Below are 14,870 nucleotides of genomic sequence, written 5' to 3' on the forward strand. Positions count from 1 at the left end.
TGATCCAGGCAGTCGATAGAATCCGCCTAATCCTCACCATCCACGAATCTCTCCAGAATTCCAATGGTACCCATTGTGCATGCGAAGATTCTTAAATTATCTCGTCGCCAAATGTAATGTATATAATGACTCAAAAGAGTTGTTACTGTAAACTCACTCAGATGCAAACTTGGTTCAACTTTATTCGCGCCCAAAGTGCCACATGACATGGTAATCACTCTTATACACCAGGGCTTGCGCATATGCGCATACAGCCCGATGACCTCCGACAGTAGCGCCCCCTGGTGCCTGGTGACATAACACTCCCCCCCCCCCCCCCCACCCCCATCTCACTCTCTCTCCTCTTCCCCATCTCGCTCTCTCTCCTCCATTGCTCTCTCCCTCACACACTCATCTCTCTCTCGCCCTCCCGCTCTCTCTTCCCCACCCCACATCTCTTTGTCTCTGGCCCCCGTGTCTCTCTCTCTCACCCCTTCTCCTCTCTCTTTCCCCCCCCCCCTCGCCCCGTGTCTCTCTCTCTCTCCTCCCCACATCTCGCTCTCTGTCCTCCATCTCTCTCTCTCCCTCCCATCCTGATCTCTCTCTCGCCCCTCTCTCTCTCCCTACCTCTCTCTCTCCAACCCCGCCCCCCATCTCTCTGTCTCTGGCCCCCATATCTTTCTTTTGCCTCTTCTCCTCTCTCCCTCTCCCCCCCCCCAGCCCCCGTCTCTCTCTCACCCCGGCTCTCCCTTCCCCCCCCCCCATCCCCGTCTCCCCCCCCCTAGCGTCTCTCTCTCTCTCTCTTCCCCCTCCCCATCTCTCTTTTCCCCCCTCCCGTCTCCATCTCCTTCCCACCCCCATCCCGCTCTCTCTCCTCAGTCTCTCCCTCACTCTCCCCCCCTCATCTCTCTCTCTCCCAACTGTCTCTGCCTCCCATCTCTCTCTCACCCTTCTCCTCTCACTTTCCCCCCCCCCCACCCCCGTGTCTCTCTCTCTCTCTCTCTGTCCCTAGTCTCTCTCTTCCATCCACTCATATCTTTCTCGCTGCCCCGCAACCTCTCTCCCCTCCACTCATTTCTCTCTCCGCCCCCTCTCCTTTCTCTCTTCCCCCACCTGCCCCCGTCTCTCTCTCTCTCTCTCTTCCCCCTCTCATCTCCCTCTCTATTCCCTCCCTTGCTCTCCCCCCTCTACTCTCTCTCTCCCACCTTCTCCCATCTGTCTCTCTCTCTCCCCGCCAGTCTCCACCACCGCCCCCCCCGTCTCTCTCTCTCCCCAATGTCTCTCTCTCTCTCTCTCCCCTCCCGTCTCTCACTCTCTCCCACCCTCCCATCTCTCTCTCCACACCTCTCTCTCTTCCCCCTCCTCTAACATTGTCCCCTGTCTCTCCCTCTTCTCCTCTCTTTCAGTCCCCCTCTCCCTCCGTCTCTCTCTCTCTCTTCCCCCCCAGTCTCTCTCTTCCCCCCATCTCTCTCTCTTCCCCCATCTCTCCCCCCTCCGTCTCTCTTAGTTCCACCCATTCCCGCACCAAACCCCCCCCCCCCACCGGCTCTCTCTCCCTCCCTCTTCCCCCAGTATCTCTCTTTCCCCTGCCTCCCTCTATCCCCTGCCCCTCTCCCTCATCCCTCTCTCACCCCATCTCATCTCTCTCTCCCCTCCTCCACCCCCCATCTCTCTCCCCCTCTACCCCCATCTTCCCCCCACCACCCCCGTATCGCTCTCCCACCCCCATCTTTCTTTCCCTGCTCCTCCTGTCTCTCCCTCTCTGCTCCATCCTGTCTCTCTCTCTCTCTCCCCCTTCCACCCCGCCCAATCCTCTTCCTCCCCCCCGACTCTCTCTCTCTCTCTCTCTCCACCCGCCATGCCCCACGCTCCCCGCCCCGGTCTCGCTCTCTCTCCCCCTTGTCTCTCTCTCTCCCTCTTTCCCCCGTGTCTCTCTCTCTCTCTCTCCCCCCACGTCCCTGTCTCCCTACTCCCCGACCCCGGTGTTTCTCTCTTCCTCCCCCATGTCTCTCTCACTCTCCCCCCATGTCACTCTCTCTGCCCCTCATCTCTCTCTCTTTCTCTCTCCACCAGTCTCTCTCCTTCTCTCTCCCCCAGTATCCCTCTCTCCCCCCGCCCCTCTGCCTCACTCTCCCTCCCACCTCTGTCTCTCTCTCTCGCTCCGACCCCTGTCTCATTCTCTCCCTCCCCTCCCGTCACTCTCTCCCTCCCCTCCCCTCCTGTTATTCTCTCCCTCCACCCCCACCACCGTTCTTTCTGTTCCTCCCCCACATTTCTCACTCCCCCATGTCGCTCTCTCTTTCCCCCCCCAGTCTCTCTCTCCCCCAGTCTGTCTCTCCTCCACCCTCCGTCTCACTCTCCCTCCCACCCGTCTCTCTCTCCCCCCCCCGCCCCCGTCTCTCATTCTCCCCCCCCACCATCTCTCTCCCCCCCCTTTCATCTCTCTCTCCCCACCTCGCAACTCTCGCTCCCTTCTCCTCTCTCTCCTCCCTTCTCCTCTCTTTCCCCCAAGTCTCTCTCTCTCTCTCTCCCCCAGTCTCTCTCTCTCTCCCCAGTCTCTCTCTCTCTCTCTCCCTCTCTACCCCAGTCTCTCTCTCTCTCTCCTCCCAGTCTCTCCCTCTCTCCCCCCGTCTCTCTCTCTCTCCCCCGTCTCTCTCTCTCTCCCCCCAGTCGCTCTCTCTCTCTCCCCTCAATCTCTCGATCTCTCCCCTCAGTCTCTCGATCTCTCCCCCCAGTCTCTCTCTCTCTCCCCCAGTCTCTCTCTCTCTCTCCCTCCCCCCTAGTTTATTTCGCCCCCCTCCCCAGCTACCCCCCCCCACCAATCCTGTCTGTCTCTCTCTCTCTCTCCCCGTCTCACTCTCTTCCCTCCGCCGCCCCCACCCGCCACTGTCTCTCTCTCTCTCTCATTGTCTTTCTCCCCCTCCTCTGTCTCCCCGTCTCTCTCTCTTACCACCCCAGTCTCTCTCTCTCTTGCTCGCCCCCCAGTATCCCTCTCTCTCTCTCCCACTCCGACAATGTTTTCTCTCACACCGAAGGCCGCAAAAATATTCCAAATAATGCAAAAGCGGGAAGCAAATCCAGCTCCAGGCTCCAGCGGCAGAAAATGTTTCAGCAGTGATGAGCTCCACCGGGCTCATGGTTTGGCTCCCAGTGACTGTATTCAAAAATAAATCATTGGCTGTGAAGCGCTTTGGCACATCCTGAGCATGTGATCAGACACTATATTAACGTTTTCTTCCATCACAAACTAGAAGGAATTCACCTGTATCAATAGATGTAGTACAGAGTGGTAACTCTTATTCAATCGTAACTGTTTGTATTAAGCAGTTATTTCCTGTTCAATTTATGAAATATTGTCTCCTCAGTTTCAGGTGCATTGTGGGCAAATAAACGAGTAAGAGGAATTGTGGGAAGAGCGATCACCATAGAATGTCACTATGACCAAAGGTACCGGTCACATGTGAAATATTGGTGTCAGGGCTGGACTCACCAATGCTCAGTTGTAGTAACAACAAATGATCAACATGGATGGGGAAGAAGAGTGTCAATCACAGATAACCAGACAGCAGGAATATTTGTTGTTACGATGAAGGACCTTCGCTCAGCAGATGCAGGATGGTACAGTTGTGGTATTACAGAATCAGGCAGCTTCGATAAACGTTTCAATATAGAGCTACAAATATCTCACGGTACGTTTCTCAGAGATGTGCTTTGTTACTCTCTACTGAACTGTCTGATCAATGTTGTATCTGGGAGGAAACACGAGAGCTCCGATATCCCGAGGCTCCGCAGCAGTGCAGAGTCTCACAGGTAGTGGGCAGAGGTGGGGAAATCCGACTCACGGTGCACACTCCCAATCCGTGGCCTGCCCAACTTCCCGACCAGGAATTTCAAGTATTATGGGACTAACAATTCCTTTAACTACAGAGTGTTGTGCCAGACATCACATGGGAGGCTCACCACATGTCCCTGTTTCTGAGCTGTTTTAAATGTCCCACTATCAGAGGTTTGCCTTCAGACTGAAACTAATAGTCAGACAATAACAAAAGCAGTGAGCAGCAAGTCGTTACTAATGGTATCAATTCCTTGAAATTAATAAAAATACCTGTAATCCACAGAGTTTAACAGGTTTCCTGTTTTCTTGATATGATGGGTGGCTCACATCATCAATGAGATATTTGGTCAACTTTACAAACAATATAAAATAAAATTGAAAAGCTGGTCACTGTTTTGATTGTAAAAGAAGCCTCTTTATTAAATGTTGAGACATTATCTTCCTCCCCAGCATAACCTCCTGATGGATCAACTATTAGATGCAATGGTCCGGATATTAACTTCGAGACATGTTCGGTGCAGGGGATCCAATATCGCGTGGGAAACCCGGAAGTAATTTCAGTCTGTCTGTGGCATTTTAACGCAGCCGGCTCATTATAATTTACTCCCGGGTTTGGCGTTGCATGCGTGGTAACGGGAGTGCTGCGGGCACGCATGATGCGATCTTAACTGAAGTATTTAAAGGACCAATCCAAAGATGGAATTCTAGGAGTTGGGCGGTTGGGAACAGAGACGGCAATTGTAGAAGATAGACTCAGGACGCTCAAAGCCCGCGCCCCACTTTAACAACGACTCCCTTGACGTACTAAAGGGGGCAGTGAGGAGTCGGGGAGAGATACCCTTCCCCAGAACCGAGAGGAAGAAACCTACAAAGGAGCCATGCCTGGATGTGACTGAAGATGTCAGCAGCAGGAGCATTATACCACTCTCCTGGAGTCAGCACAGGTAGCTCTTTAATCACCTAACCCGGTTAGGAAAGGTGAGTATAGCTGCTCCTTCTACCCGTTGTGCATATCACCCATCCCCTCAGCCTGTCTTTTCAAGTCTACTCCATCATATCACTCCCCACACCCACTTACCTTGCGTGCACACCCATCCTTCTCTTTCTAAGCACTTCCTCACATCCCCGTCTCTCCATCACCACTGCCACTCGCCCGAATCCTTATACAATTTCATACCTCTCACTGATCATCACCCTCATCACATGCACTGCATCCATCAGGTGAACACATGCCAATACCGTCACTCAAAGGTCTGTTATTCCTTCCCAGGGTGCACCATCACAGGACTCATGCTTACCATGCACCAATGCAGATACTCACACTTCGGTGGGTCCAGTTAGACAGATAGTTGTGTTTTTACCTGGAGACTCACACTTCACAAGTGAGCAAGAACAGAGAGTGGTGGCAGGGACTGCATCGGAGGGTACAGCACTCTCCAAACCATGTTCAGCTGGACACAGGTTCTGTACCCCGGGGGCTGTTGATGAAAAGGATAATCATTGAGGGGCAGCAGATAAGGCCTCCCACGCACACTGTCTACAATTGCAGAGGAGTCTACCTCAAGCATGAGTGGGTTGATGTCACAGGACATTGCGAGGATGTCTTCTTCCATGGATAGAATGGCCAACTCTGGAACATCAGTCGTGACAATCAAATGAGTCCATGCAAGCCTTGACCACAGCCATAGATATCTGGTGTCTTAAATAGGATGGCAGACACCTTAGCCTTGTCCTTACAGCACATCACTGATCTGCTCAACAGCAGAGAGGTAGGAGTGAAGTGCGATTGGGCCTTCAGAGGGATGATGGTGAAAGGCGATATGGAAGTGGGGACTCCAATCAAAGTGCTATCACTTCTCCACCACTGTCCCACCCCACCCCTCAGTCGGTACCCGACATGCTGCCTCCTCTCCCGATGGCTGAGTCTGCCACTGCACAGGTGCAGGTGAAGCAGTCTTTGGCAGGGCCCTCGTGGGCTCCAAACAGAGGACGGCGACCACTCAGCAGTCAGAGCAGGGAGCTGAGCAGCCTATCTTTACCTCTGCGTAAGTCATAAATGTTGCACCACATAGGAGCGTTAAGAAAAGTGTAAAGTTTTGTAGTTGCACAAGCCTATGCACATGTGTGTTTGAGAAATTGCTATGCTGTTAAGTAATGGTCCTTGAGCAGAACCACATAAAATATTTAACTTTGCACCACTTTAACTTGTTGCCCCTTATTGGCTGCTGGATTGCAACTGGTCTTTTCAGTTGCTCGTTAATGAATGGGAAGACGTGAATTGATGGGGAGATGAGCAATGGTGGTTGGTGGGTAGCAGGTCTGCTTTGTGTCAGTGGGATTGGTGCAGGGGTGGGGGCGTTGGGTGGGGTGGAGGTGGGGGTGGGGAGTTGGGAACAGCCATTGGATGTGGTTGTTACATCAGCCCAGTGGTGGTAACTGACTGAACCTTACAGCTATAAAGGAAACACTGGCATCGCGGGCAGCAATTTGAGTGACTGGTGCTGCGTTAGGGTCGCAATCTCTTCCTCCTCTTCCTGCTCCTTTTCCTCTTATCTTCCTCCTCCTTTTCCTCTTATCTTCCTCCTCTGTCTCGGAATGGTCCGCAGACAACGTGTGCTCAGCTCCTTGTTCCTCCTGCAGCTCCAATCTCGCTGCTGCGCAGTGTTGTGCAGAGCGCAGTAAACCACCATCATTCTGTAGGCCCAGGCTGGTGAGCACTGAAGGGCGCCTCCAGATCTGTCCAGGCAACTTGAGGGTGATGTCAGGAAACACTTCTTCCCACAAAGGGTAGTGGAACTATCGAAATCTCTACCCCAGAAATCTGTTGATGCTGGGGGTCAATTGAAAATTGCAAAACTGTCATTGGCCAATTTGCTTAGGCAAAGGTACTCAGGGTTATGGAACCAAGGCCGGTAGATGGAGATAAGATATAGATCAGCCAAGATTTAATTGAATGGCGGAACAGGCCCAAGGGGCTGAAACGCTTACGCCTTTTTCTATGTTCAGGACCTCCTGTTTATTTTTCAATGAATCTGAGTGTGCGAATAGAAAAGTAATTAAACCCACAAAACATGTAACAGATATCTGCCAGTTTTTTGCCGTTGTATTCTGCTGTAGTTTTCAATCTCTCTATAACTAGTCCACATTCAAGAGTTAAACAATGAAATAACATTGGAGGCTGGCTAACTGCTACTGAGAGAAATTGTTAGCCCTGATTTTCACATTGACACATCCTCAGTATCATTGCTGCTGTCCCGATCTGGAGCCCTGCTATGTTCTGATATAATGGCAGACACGGTAGTTCAGTCTGCTGGGAGAATGGAGAGACATGGAGAGGGAGATGTGCTGGTGAGATTCCAACATGGCAGGCCCTGGCTGAGATGCAGAAGTGCTGAAAATTGGAGAGTGTTTGATTTTTAAATGTTTAGTCAGTATCTGAATGTTTGTTTCTTTCCCACAGAATCCGTGTCAGTTCCTGTACTTAGATATTTATCGCCACCAAATGTCTCATGTTCTGGGGGCTTGGTGTCAGCCTCCTGTGAGTCTGTCCAGGGATCCCTTCCCATTCAGTACACATGGTATGAACAGACCCCGATTAAAGTTTCAAAGATCTCCGACACCAATAAACTGGATCTACATTGTCAATCCTTCAAACAGCAACATCATCAATATTACTGCACAGCCTCAAATAATCAGGGAGAGAAATCCAGTGAAATGGTCGATGTGACAGTCTTCAACAGAGCAGGGAAGCACTGCAGTTATGTGACACAAATCAGTGGCATTGGTAAGTGTTACTTTAAACAAACATAGAAACATAGAAAATAGGTGCAGGAGTAGGCCATTCGGCCTTTCGAGCCTGCACCGCCATTCAATGAGTTCATGGCTGAACATGCAACTTCAGTACCCCATTCCTGCTTTCTCGCCATACCCCTTGATCCCCCTAGTAGTAAGGACCACATCTAACTCCTTTTTGAATATATTTGGTGAATTGGCCTCAACAACTTTCTGTGATAGAGAATTCCACAGGTTCAACACTCTCTGGAGGAAGAAGTTTCTCCTCATCTCGGTCCTAAATGACTTACCCCTTATCCTTAGACTGTGACCCCTGGTTCAGGACTTCCCCAACATTGGGAACATTCTTCCTTCATCTAACCTGCCTAAATCCGTCAGAATTTTAAACGTTTCTATGAAATCCCCTCTCATTCTTCTGAACGTCAGTGAATACAAGCCCAGTTGATCCAGTCTTTCTTGATATGTCAGTCCCGCCATCCCGGGAATCAGTTTGGTGAACCTTTGCTGCACTCCCTCAATAGCAAGAATGTCCTTCCTCAAGTTAGGAGACCAAAACTGTACACACTACTCCAGGTGTGGCCTCACCAAGGCCCTGTACAACTGTAGTAACACCTCCCTGCCCCTGTACTCAAATCCCCTCGCTATGAAGGCCAACATGCCATTTGCTTTCTTAACCGCATGCTGCAACTGCATGCCAACCTTCAATGACTGATGTACCATGACACCCAGGTCTCGTTGCACCTCCCGTTTTCCTAATCTGTCACCATTCAGATAATAGTCTGTCTCTCTGTTTTTACCACCAAAGTAGATAACCTCACATTTATCCACATTATACTTCATCTGCCATGCATTTGCCCACTCACCTAACCCATCCAAATCACTCTGCAGCCTCATAGCATCCTCCTCGCAGCTCACACTGCCACCCAACTTAGTGTCATCTGCAAATTTGGAGATACTACATTTAATCCCCTCGTCTAAATCATTAATGTACAATGTACACAGCTGGGGCCCCAGCACAGAACCTTGCGGTACCCCACTAGTCACTGCCTGCCATTCTGAAAAGTAACCATTTACTCCTACTCTTTGCTTTCTGTCTGCCACCAGTTCTCAATTCACATCAGCACACTACCCCCAATCCCATGTGCTTTAACTTTGCACATTAATCTCTTGTGTGGGACCTGGTCGAAAGCCTTCTGAAAGTCCAAATACATCACATCAACTGGTTCTTCCTTGTCCACTCTACTGGAAACATCCTCAAAAAATTCCAGAAGATTTATCAAGCATGATTTCCCTTTCACAAATCCATGCTGACTTGGACCTATCATGTCACCTCTTTCCAAATGCGCAGCTATGACATCCTTAATAATTGATTCCATCATTTTACCCACTACTGATGTCAGGCTGACCGGTCTATAATTCCCTGCTTTCTCTCTCCCTCCTTTTTTAAAAAGTGGGGTTACATTGGCTACCCTCCACACCATAGGAACTGATCCAGAGTCAATGGAATGTTGGAAAATGACTGTCAATACATCGGCTATTTCCAAGGCCACCTCCTTAAGTACTCTGGGATGCAGTCCATCAGGCCCTGGGGATTTATCGGCCTTCAATCCCATCAATTTCCCCAACACAATTTCCCGACTAATAAGGATTTCCCTCAGTTCCTCCTTCTTACTAGACCCTCTGACCCCTTTTATATCCGGAAGATTGTTTGTGCCCTCCTTAGTGAATACCGAACCAAAGTACTTGTTCAATTGGTCTGCCATTTCTTTGTTCCCCGTTATGACTTCCCCTGATTCTGACTGCAGGGGACCTATGTTTGTCTTTGCTAACCTTTTTCTCTTTACATACCTATAGAAGCTTTTGCAGTACGTTTTAATGTTCCCTGCACGCTTCCTCTCGTACTCTATTTTCCCTGCCCTAATCAAACCCTTTGTCCTCCTCTGCTGAGTTCTAAATTTCTCCCAGTCCCTGGGTTCGTTGCTATTTCTGGCCAATTTGTATGCCACTTCCTTGGCTTTAATACTATCCCTGATTTCCCTTAATAGCCACGGTTGAGCCACCTTCCCTTTTTTATTTTTACGCCAGACAGGGATGTACAATTGTTGTAGTTCATCCATGCGATCTCTAAATGTCTGCCATTGCCCATCCACTGTCAACCCCTTAAGTATCATTCGCCAATCTATCCTAGCCAATTCACGCCTCATACCTTCAAAGTTACCCTTCTTTAAGTTCTGGATCATGGTCTCTGAATTAACTGTTTCATTCTCCATCCTAATGCAGAATTCCACCATATTATGGTCACTCTTCCCCAAGGGGAACGAGATTGCTAATTAATCCTCTCTCATTACACAATATGGTTAATGAATTTTTTAAATGAGTATCGATCCAAACTGGTCGCTGGTTAAATGCCTTCAGTCACTGAGCGACTTCAAGTGGCCAAATTCAATCCATTTGGATCGCTCAATAGTTAAAAACAGAATTATTCAGTCACCATAACACCATGTCCCTGGTTCTGAATTAAGGAGGACTTAAGTTAATTTAAATGTATTGGTTTAATTTTTCGCAGAGTGGGCACATGAAAACTTAAGAAATAGGAGTAGGAGTAGGCCATATGGCCCCTCGAGCCTGCTCCGCCATTCAATAAGATCATGGACTCAGGTCCACTTCCCTGCCCTCTCCCCATGACCCCTTATCCCCTTATCATTAAAGAAACTGTCTATTTCTGTCTTAAATTTATTCAATTTCCCAGCTTCCACAGCTATCTGAGGCAGCGAATTCCACAGATTTACAACCCTCAAAGAAGAAATTTCTCCTCATCTCTGTTTTAAATGGGCGGCCTCTTATTCTAAGATCATGCCCTCTAGTTCTAGTCTCCCCCATCAGTGGAAACATCCTCTCTGCATCCACCTTGTCAAGCCCCCTCATAATCTTATATGTTTCGATAAGATCACCTCTCTTTCTTTTGAATTCCAGTGAGTAGAGGCCCAACCTACTCAACCTTTCCTCATAAGTCAACCCCCTCATCCCCGAAATCAACCTCGTGAATCTTCTCTGAACTGCATCCAAAATAAGTATATCCTTTTCGTAAATATGGAAACCAAAACTGCACGCAGTATTCCAGGTGTGGCCTTACCAATACCTTGTATAGCTGTAACAAGACATCCCTACTTTTATACACCATCCCCTTTGCAATAAAGGCCAAGATACCATTGGCTTTCCTGATCACTTGCTGTACCTGCATACTAACCGTTTGTGTTTCATGCACAAGTACCCCCAGGTCCCGCTGTACTGCTGCACTTTGCAATCTTTCTCCATTTCGGAGGATAGAAGCAATATGTTCACCAGTGGCTGCGCTGAGAAACATCAAAATGGTCAGAAAACAAAGAGAAATGCATTTCCTCCTAAGCAGCAATAAATATAAATGAACATATGCAAATATTGTCTCTGGCCATATGCTCGTGGATTCACTTGCAGAGATAATGTTTCAGGTCGATGACCCTTTGTCAGAACTGGAAAAGATTAAAGATCTAACAGGTATTTGAGCAAGTATAGGGGCAGTGAAAGGGGGAGGGGAGGAAAGAACAAAAGGTAAGGTCTGTGATAGGGTGGAAGGCAGGAGAGATTAAGAAAGAAAAGGGATGATGGTGCAATGCAAAAGGAGTTGGCAATGAGAATTCTGTGGGGAGAGGGTGAACAGCCAGAGGCCATGGTCCATATCGGTACCAATGACAGAGGTAGAAAGAAGGATGAAGTCATGCAGGCAGATTTCAGAGAGCAAGCAGAGAGGTTAAAAAGCAGGACCCCAAAGATAGTAATCGGCGGATTACTCCCGGTGCCACGTGCTAGTGAGTAAAGAAATCGGAGGATAGAGCAGATGATTGCGTGGCTGGAGAGATGGTGCACCAGGGAGGGCTTTAGGTTCCTGATCCATTGGGACCGTTTCCGGGGGAGGTGGGACCTGTACACCTCAATAGAACCGGGACCAATATCCTCGCGGGGGGGAGCGGGCGGGAGCGGGCGGTGGTATATTGCTAGTGCTGTTGGGAAGGAGTTAATCTAGATTGGCGGGGGATGGGAAGCTGGGAATAAATTCAGAAGGAAGAGAAGCAAAGCTGGAATTGGAAAGCAGAAAAGTAGAAAGTGAATTTGGAAGGCAGAGGAAACAATGGCTAGAAAATAGACAACAAGGGAGTTTGGTAGTGCTAAATGGTATATATTTCAATGCAAGGAGTCTGGGGAATAAGGCAGATGAGCTGAGAGCACAGATAGACACTTGGGAGTAGGATGTTATAGCTATTTCTGAGACATGGCTGAAAGAAGCGAAGGTATGGCAGCTCAACATTCCTAGTTACAGGGTTTTCAGATGGGATAGAGAGGGGGATAAAGAGAAGGGGGGGGATCGCAGTATTGATTAAAGAAACAATTACACCTGTGAGGAACGATGATTTGTTAGCAGGATTATCAAATGAGGCCATGTGGGTTAAATTGAACAACAAAAAAGTGGCGCTCACACTGCTGGGAGTGTACTATTGACCCACAGTCAGAGGATGATCGAAGAGCAAACATGCAAGCAGATTTCTGAGTATTGCAAAAACTATAGGGCTGCAATAGTAGGGGATTTCAACTGCCCTAATATTAACTGGGATAACATTAGTGTGAAAGTTATACAGGGTGCGGAATTCCTAAAATGCATTCAGGGGAACTTTTTTAGCCAGTATGTAGCAAGCCCAACAAGGGAGGGGGCGGTTTTGGACTTAGTTTTAGGGAATGAAGCCTGCAGATAGAAGGTGTATCAATGGAAGAGTATTTTGGTGCTAGTGATCATAATTCAGATAGATTTAGGGTAGTTATGGAAAAGGACAAGATAGACCAGGAATAAAAGTGCTCAATTGGGGAAAAGCCAATTTTGTTATGTTGAGATGGTATTTAGCCAAAGTAGACTGGGAACAGCTATTTGAAGGTAAATCAGTGTCAGAGCAGTGGGAGACATTCAAGGAGGAGATCCTGAATGTTCAGAGCAAGTATGTTCCCTTCAAGAAAAAAGGTGGGACTAATCTAGAGCCTCCTGGGTGTCATGGGGCATACAGGGTAGGAGAAAGGAAAAAAAGGGAGGCATGTGACAGATACCAAGGACTCAAAACTTCAGAAACTCTAGAGAAGTATAGTAAGTGCAGGGGTGAAATTAAAAAGGAAATTAGGAAAGCAAAGAGAGAGAATGAAAACATTTTGGCAAGTAAATTCAAGGAAAACCCAAATATTTTTCATAAATACATTAACAGCAAGAGGATAACTAAAGAAAAAGTAGGGCCCATTAGAAACAAAAAGGTAATCTGTGTGTGGAGTCAGATGTGTGTAGGGTTCTTAATGAATACTTTGCATCTGTTTTCACAAAAGAAAGAGGTGATGCAGACATTGCAATGAGGGAGAAGGAACATGAAATATTGGATGAAATAAACATAGCGAGAGAGGAAGTATTAAGGGGTTTAGCAGCTTTGAAAGTGGATAAGTCCCCAGGCCCGGATGAAATGTGTGCCAGGCTGTTGAGAAGCAAAAGAGGAAATAGCAGAGGCTTTGACCATCATTTTCCAAACCTCTCTGGCAACAGGTGTGGTGCCTGATGACTGGAGGACTGCTAATGTTGTACCTCTGTTTAAAAAAAGGAGAAAGGGATAGACTGAGTAATTACAGGCCAGTCAGCTGAACCTCCGTGGTGGCAAAATTATTGGAAAAAATGGTGTGGGACAGGATAAATCTTCATTTAGAAACACACAGATTAATCAAGGACAGGCAGCATGGATGTTTTAAGGGAAGGTCGTGTCTGACTAACTTGATTGCATTTTTTGAGGAGGTAACAAGGAGGTTCGATGAGGGTAGCACGTTTGATGTAGTGTCTATGGATTTTAGCAAGGCTTTTGATAAGTTCCCACATGGCAGACTGGTTACAAAATTAAAAGCCCATGGGACCAAGGCAAAGTGGCAAGTTGGATCCAAAATTGGCACAGAGGCAGGAAGCAAAGGGTAATGGTTGGTGGGTGTTTTTGTGACTGGAAGGCTGTTTCCAGTGGATTTCCACAGGGCTCAGTACTAGGTCCCTTGCTTTTTGTAGTATATATCAATGATTTAGACTTGAATGTAGAGTGTATGATTAAGAAGTTTGCAGATGATACAAAAATTGGCTGTGGGGTTGATAATGAAGAAAGCTGTAGACTGCAGGAAGATATCATTGAACTGGTGGACAGAACAGTGACAAATGGAATTCAATCCGGAGAAGTGTGAGGCATTTCGGGAGGAGTAACAAGACAAGAGAATACACATTAAATGGTGGGACACTGAGAAGTGTAGAGGAACAAAGGGACCTTGGAGTGCAGGTCCACAGGTTCCTGAAAGTAGCAAGTTCGATAGATAAGGTGCGAAGAAGCCATTCGGAATACTTGCCTTCATTAGCCGAGGCATAGAATACAAGAGTAGGGAGGTTATGCTTGAACTGTATAAAACACTAGTTAGGCCACAGCTAGAGTACTACGTGCAGTTCTGGTCACCACATTACAGGAAAGATGTGATTGCACTGGACAGGGTACAGAAGAGATTTACGAGGATGTTGCCTGGACTGGAGAATTTTAGCTATGAGGAAAGATTGGATAGGCTGGGATTGTTTTCTTTGAGGATGAGAGGAGATCTTATTGAGGTGTATAAAATTATGACGGACCTACATAAAGTGGATAGGAAGGACCTATGTCCCTTAGCAGAGGGGTCACTAACCACGGGGCATAGATTTAAAGTAATTGGTAGGATGTTTAGAGGGGAAATGTTTTCACACAGGATAGTGGGGGTTTGGAACTCACTGCCTGAAAGGGTGGGAGAGGCAGAAACCCTCACCACATTTAAAAGATACTTGGGCGTATACTTCGAGCGCCGTAACCTACAGAGCCATGGACCGCAAGCTGGAAAATGGGATTAGGCTGGATAGTGGGATTAGGCTGGATAACTAGTTGTGGGCCAAAATGGCCTCCTCCTGTGCTGTAAATTTCTATGATTCTATTCTATGAATGGGTCAAGTTAAGAAACAAAAGATGAGTCTAGATAGGGTGTAAATGGAGATGGCAGAATCATCAACAGCTGCTGTGAGAAAGAGAAAAAACATTAAAAAATTAAAAAATAGAGGCAGTTATTATAGTTTGAAATTGTTGAACTCGATGTTGAGTTCAGAAGGGTGTAAAGTGCCTAAACGAAATATGAGGTGCTATTCCTCGAGCTTGCCTTGAGA

At 47.8% G+C, this 14,870-nt stretch overlaps 1 protein-coding gene across 1 annotated transcript in view; it reads left to right on the forward strand.

Annotated features, from left to right (window-relative positions):
• Positions 1–14,870, forward strand: part of LOC139228034 (uncharacterized) — a 230,100-nt gene that overhangs the window by 148,047 nt on the left and 67,183 nt on the right. The window contains exon 12 of the mRNA XM_070859180.1: positions 3,345–3,668. Within this exon, the coding sequence (XP_070715281.1) occupies positions 3,345–3,668 (324 nt within the window). The remainder of the gene's footprint in view (positions 1–3,344; positions 3,669–14,870) is intronic.

This window comes from Pristiophorus japonicus, chromosome 17, assembly GCF_044704955.1.
Source record: "Pristiophorus japonicus isolate sPriJap1 chromosome 17, sPriJap1.hap1, whole genome shotgun sequence".
Lineage (NCBI taxonomy): Eukaryota > Metazoa > Chordata > Chondrichthyes > Pristiophoridae > Pristiophorus > Pristiophorus japonicus.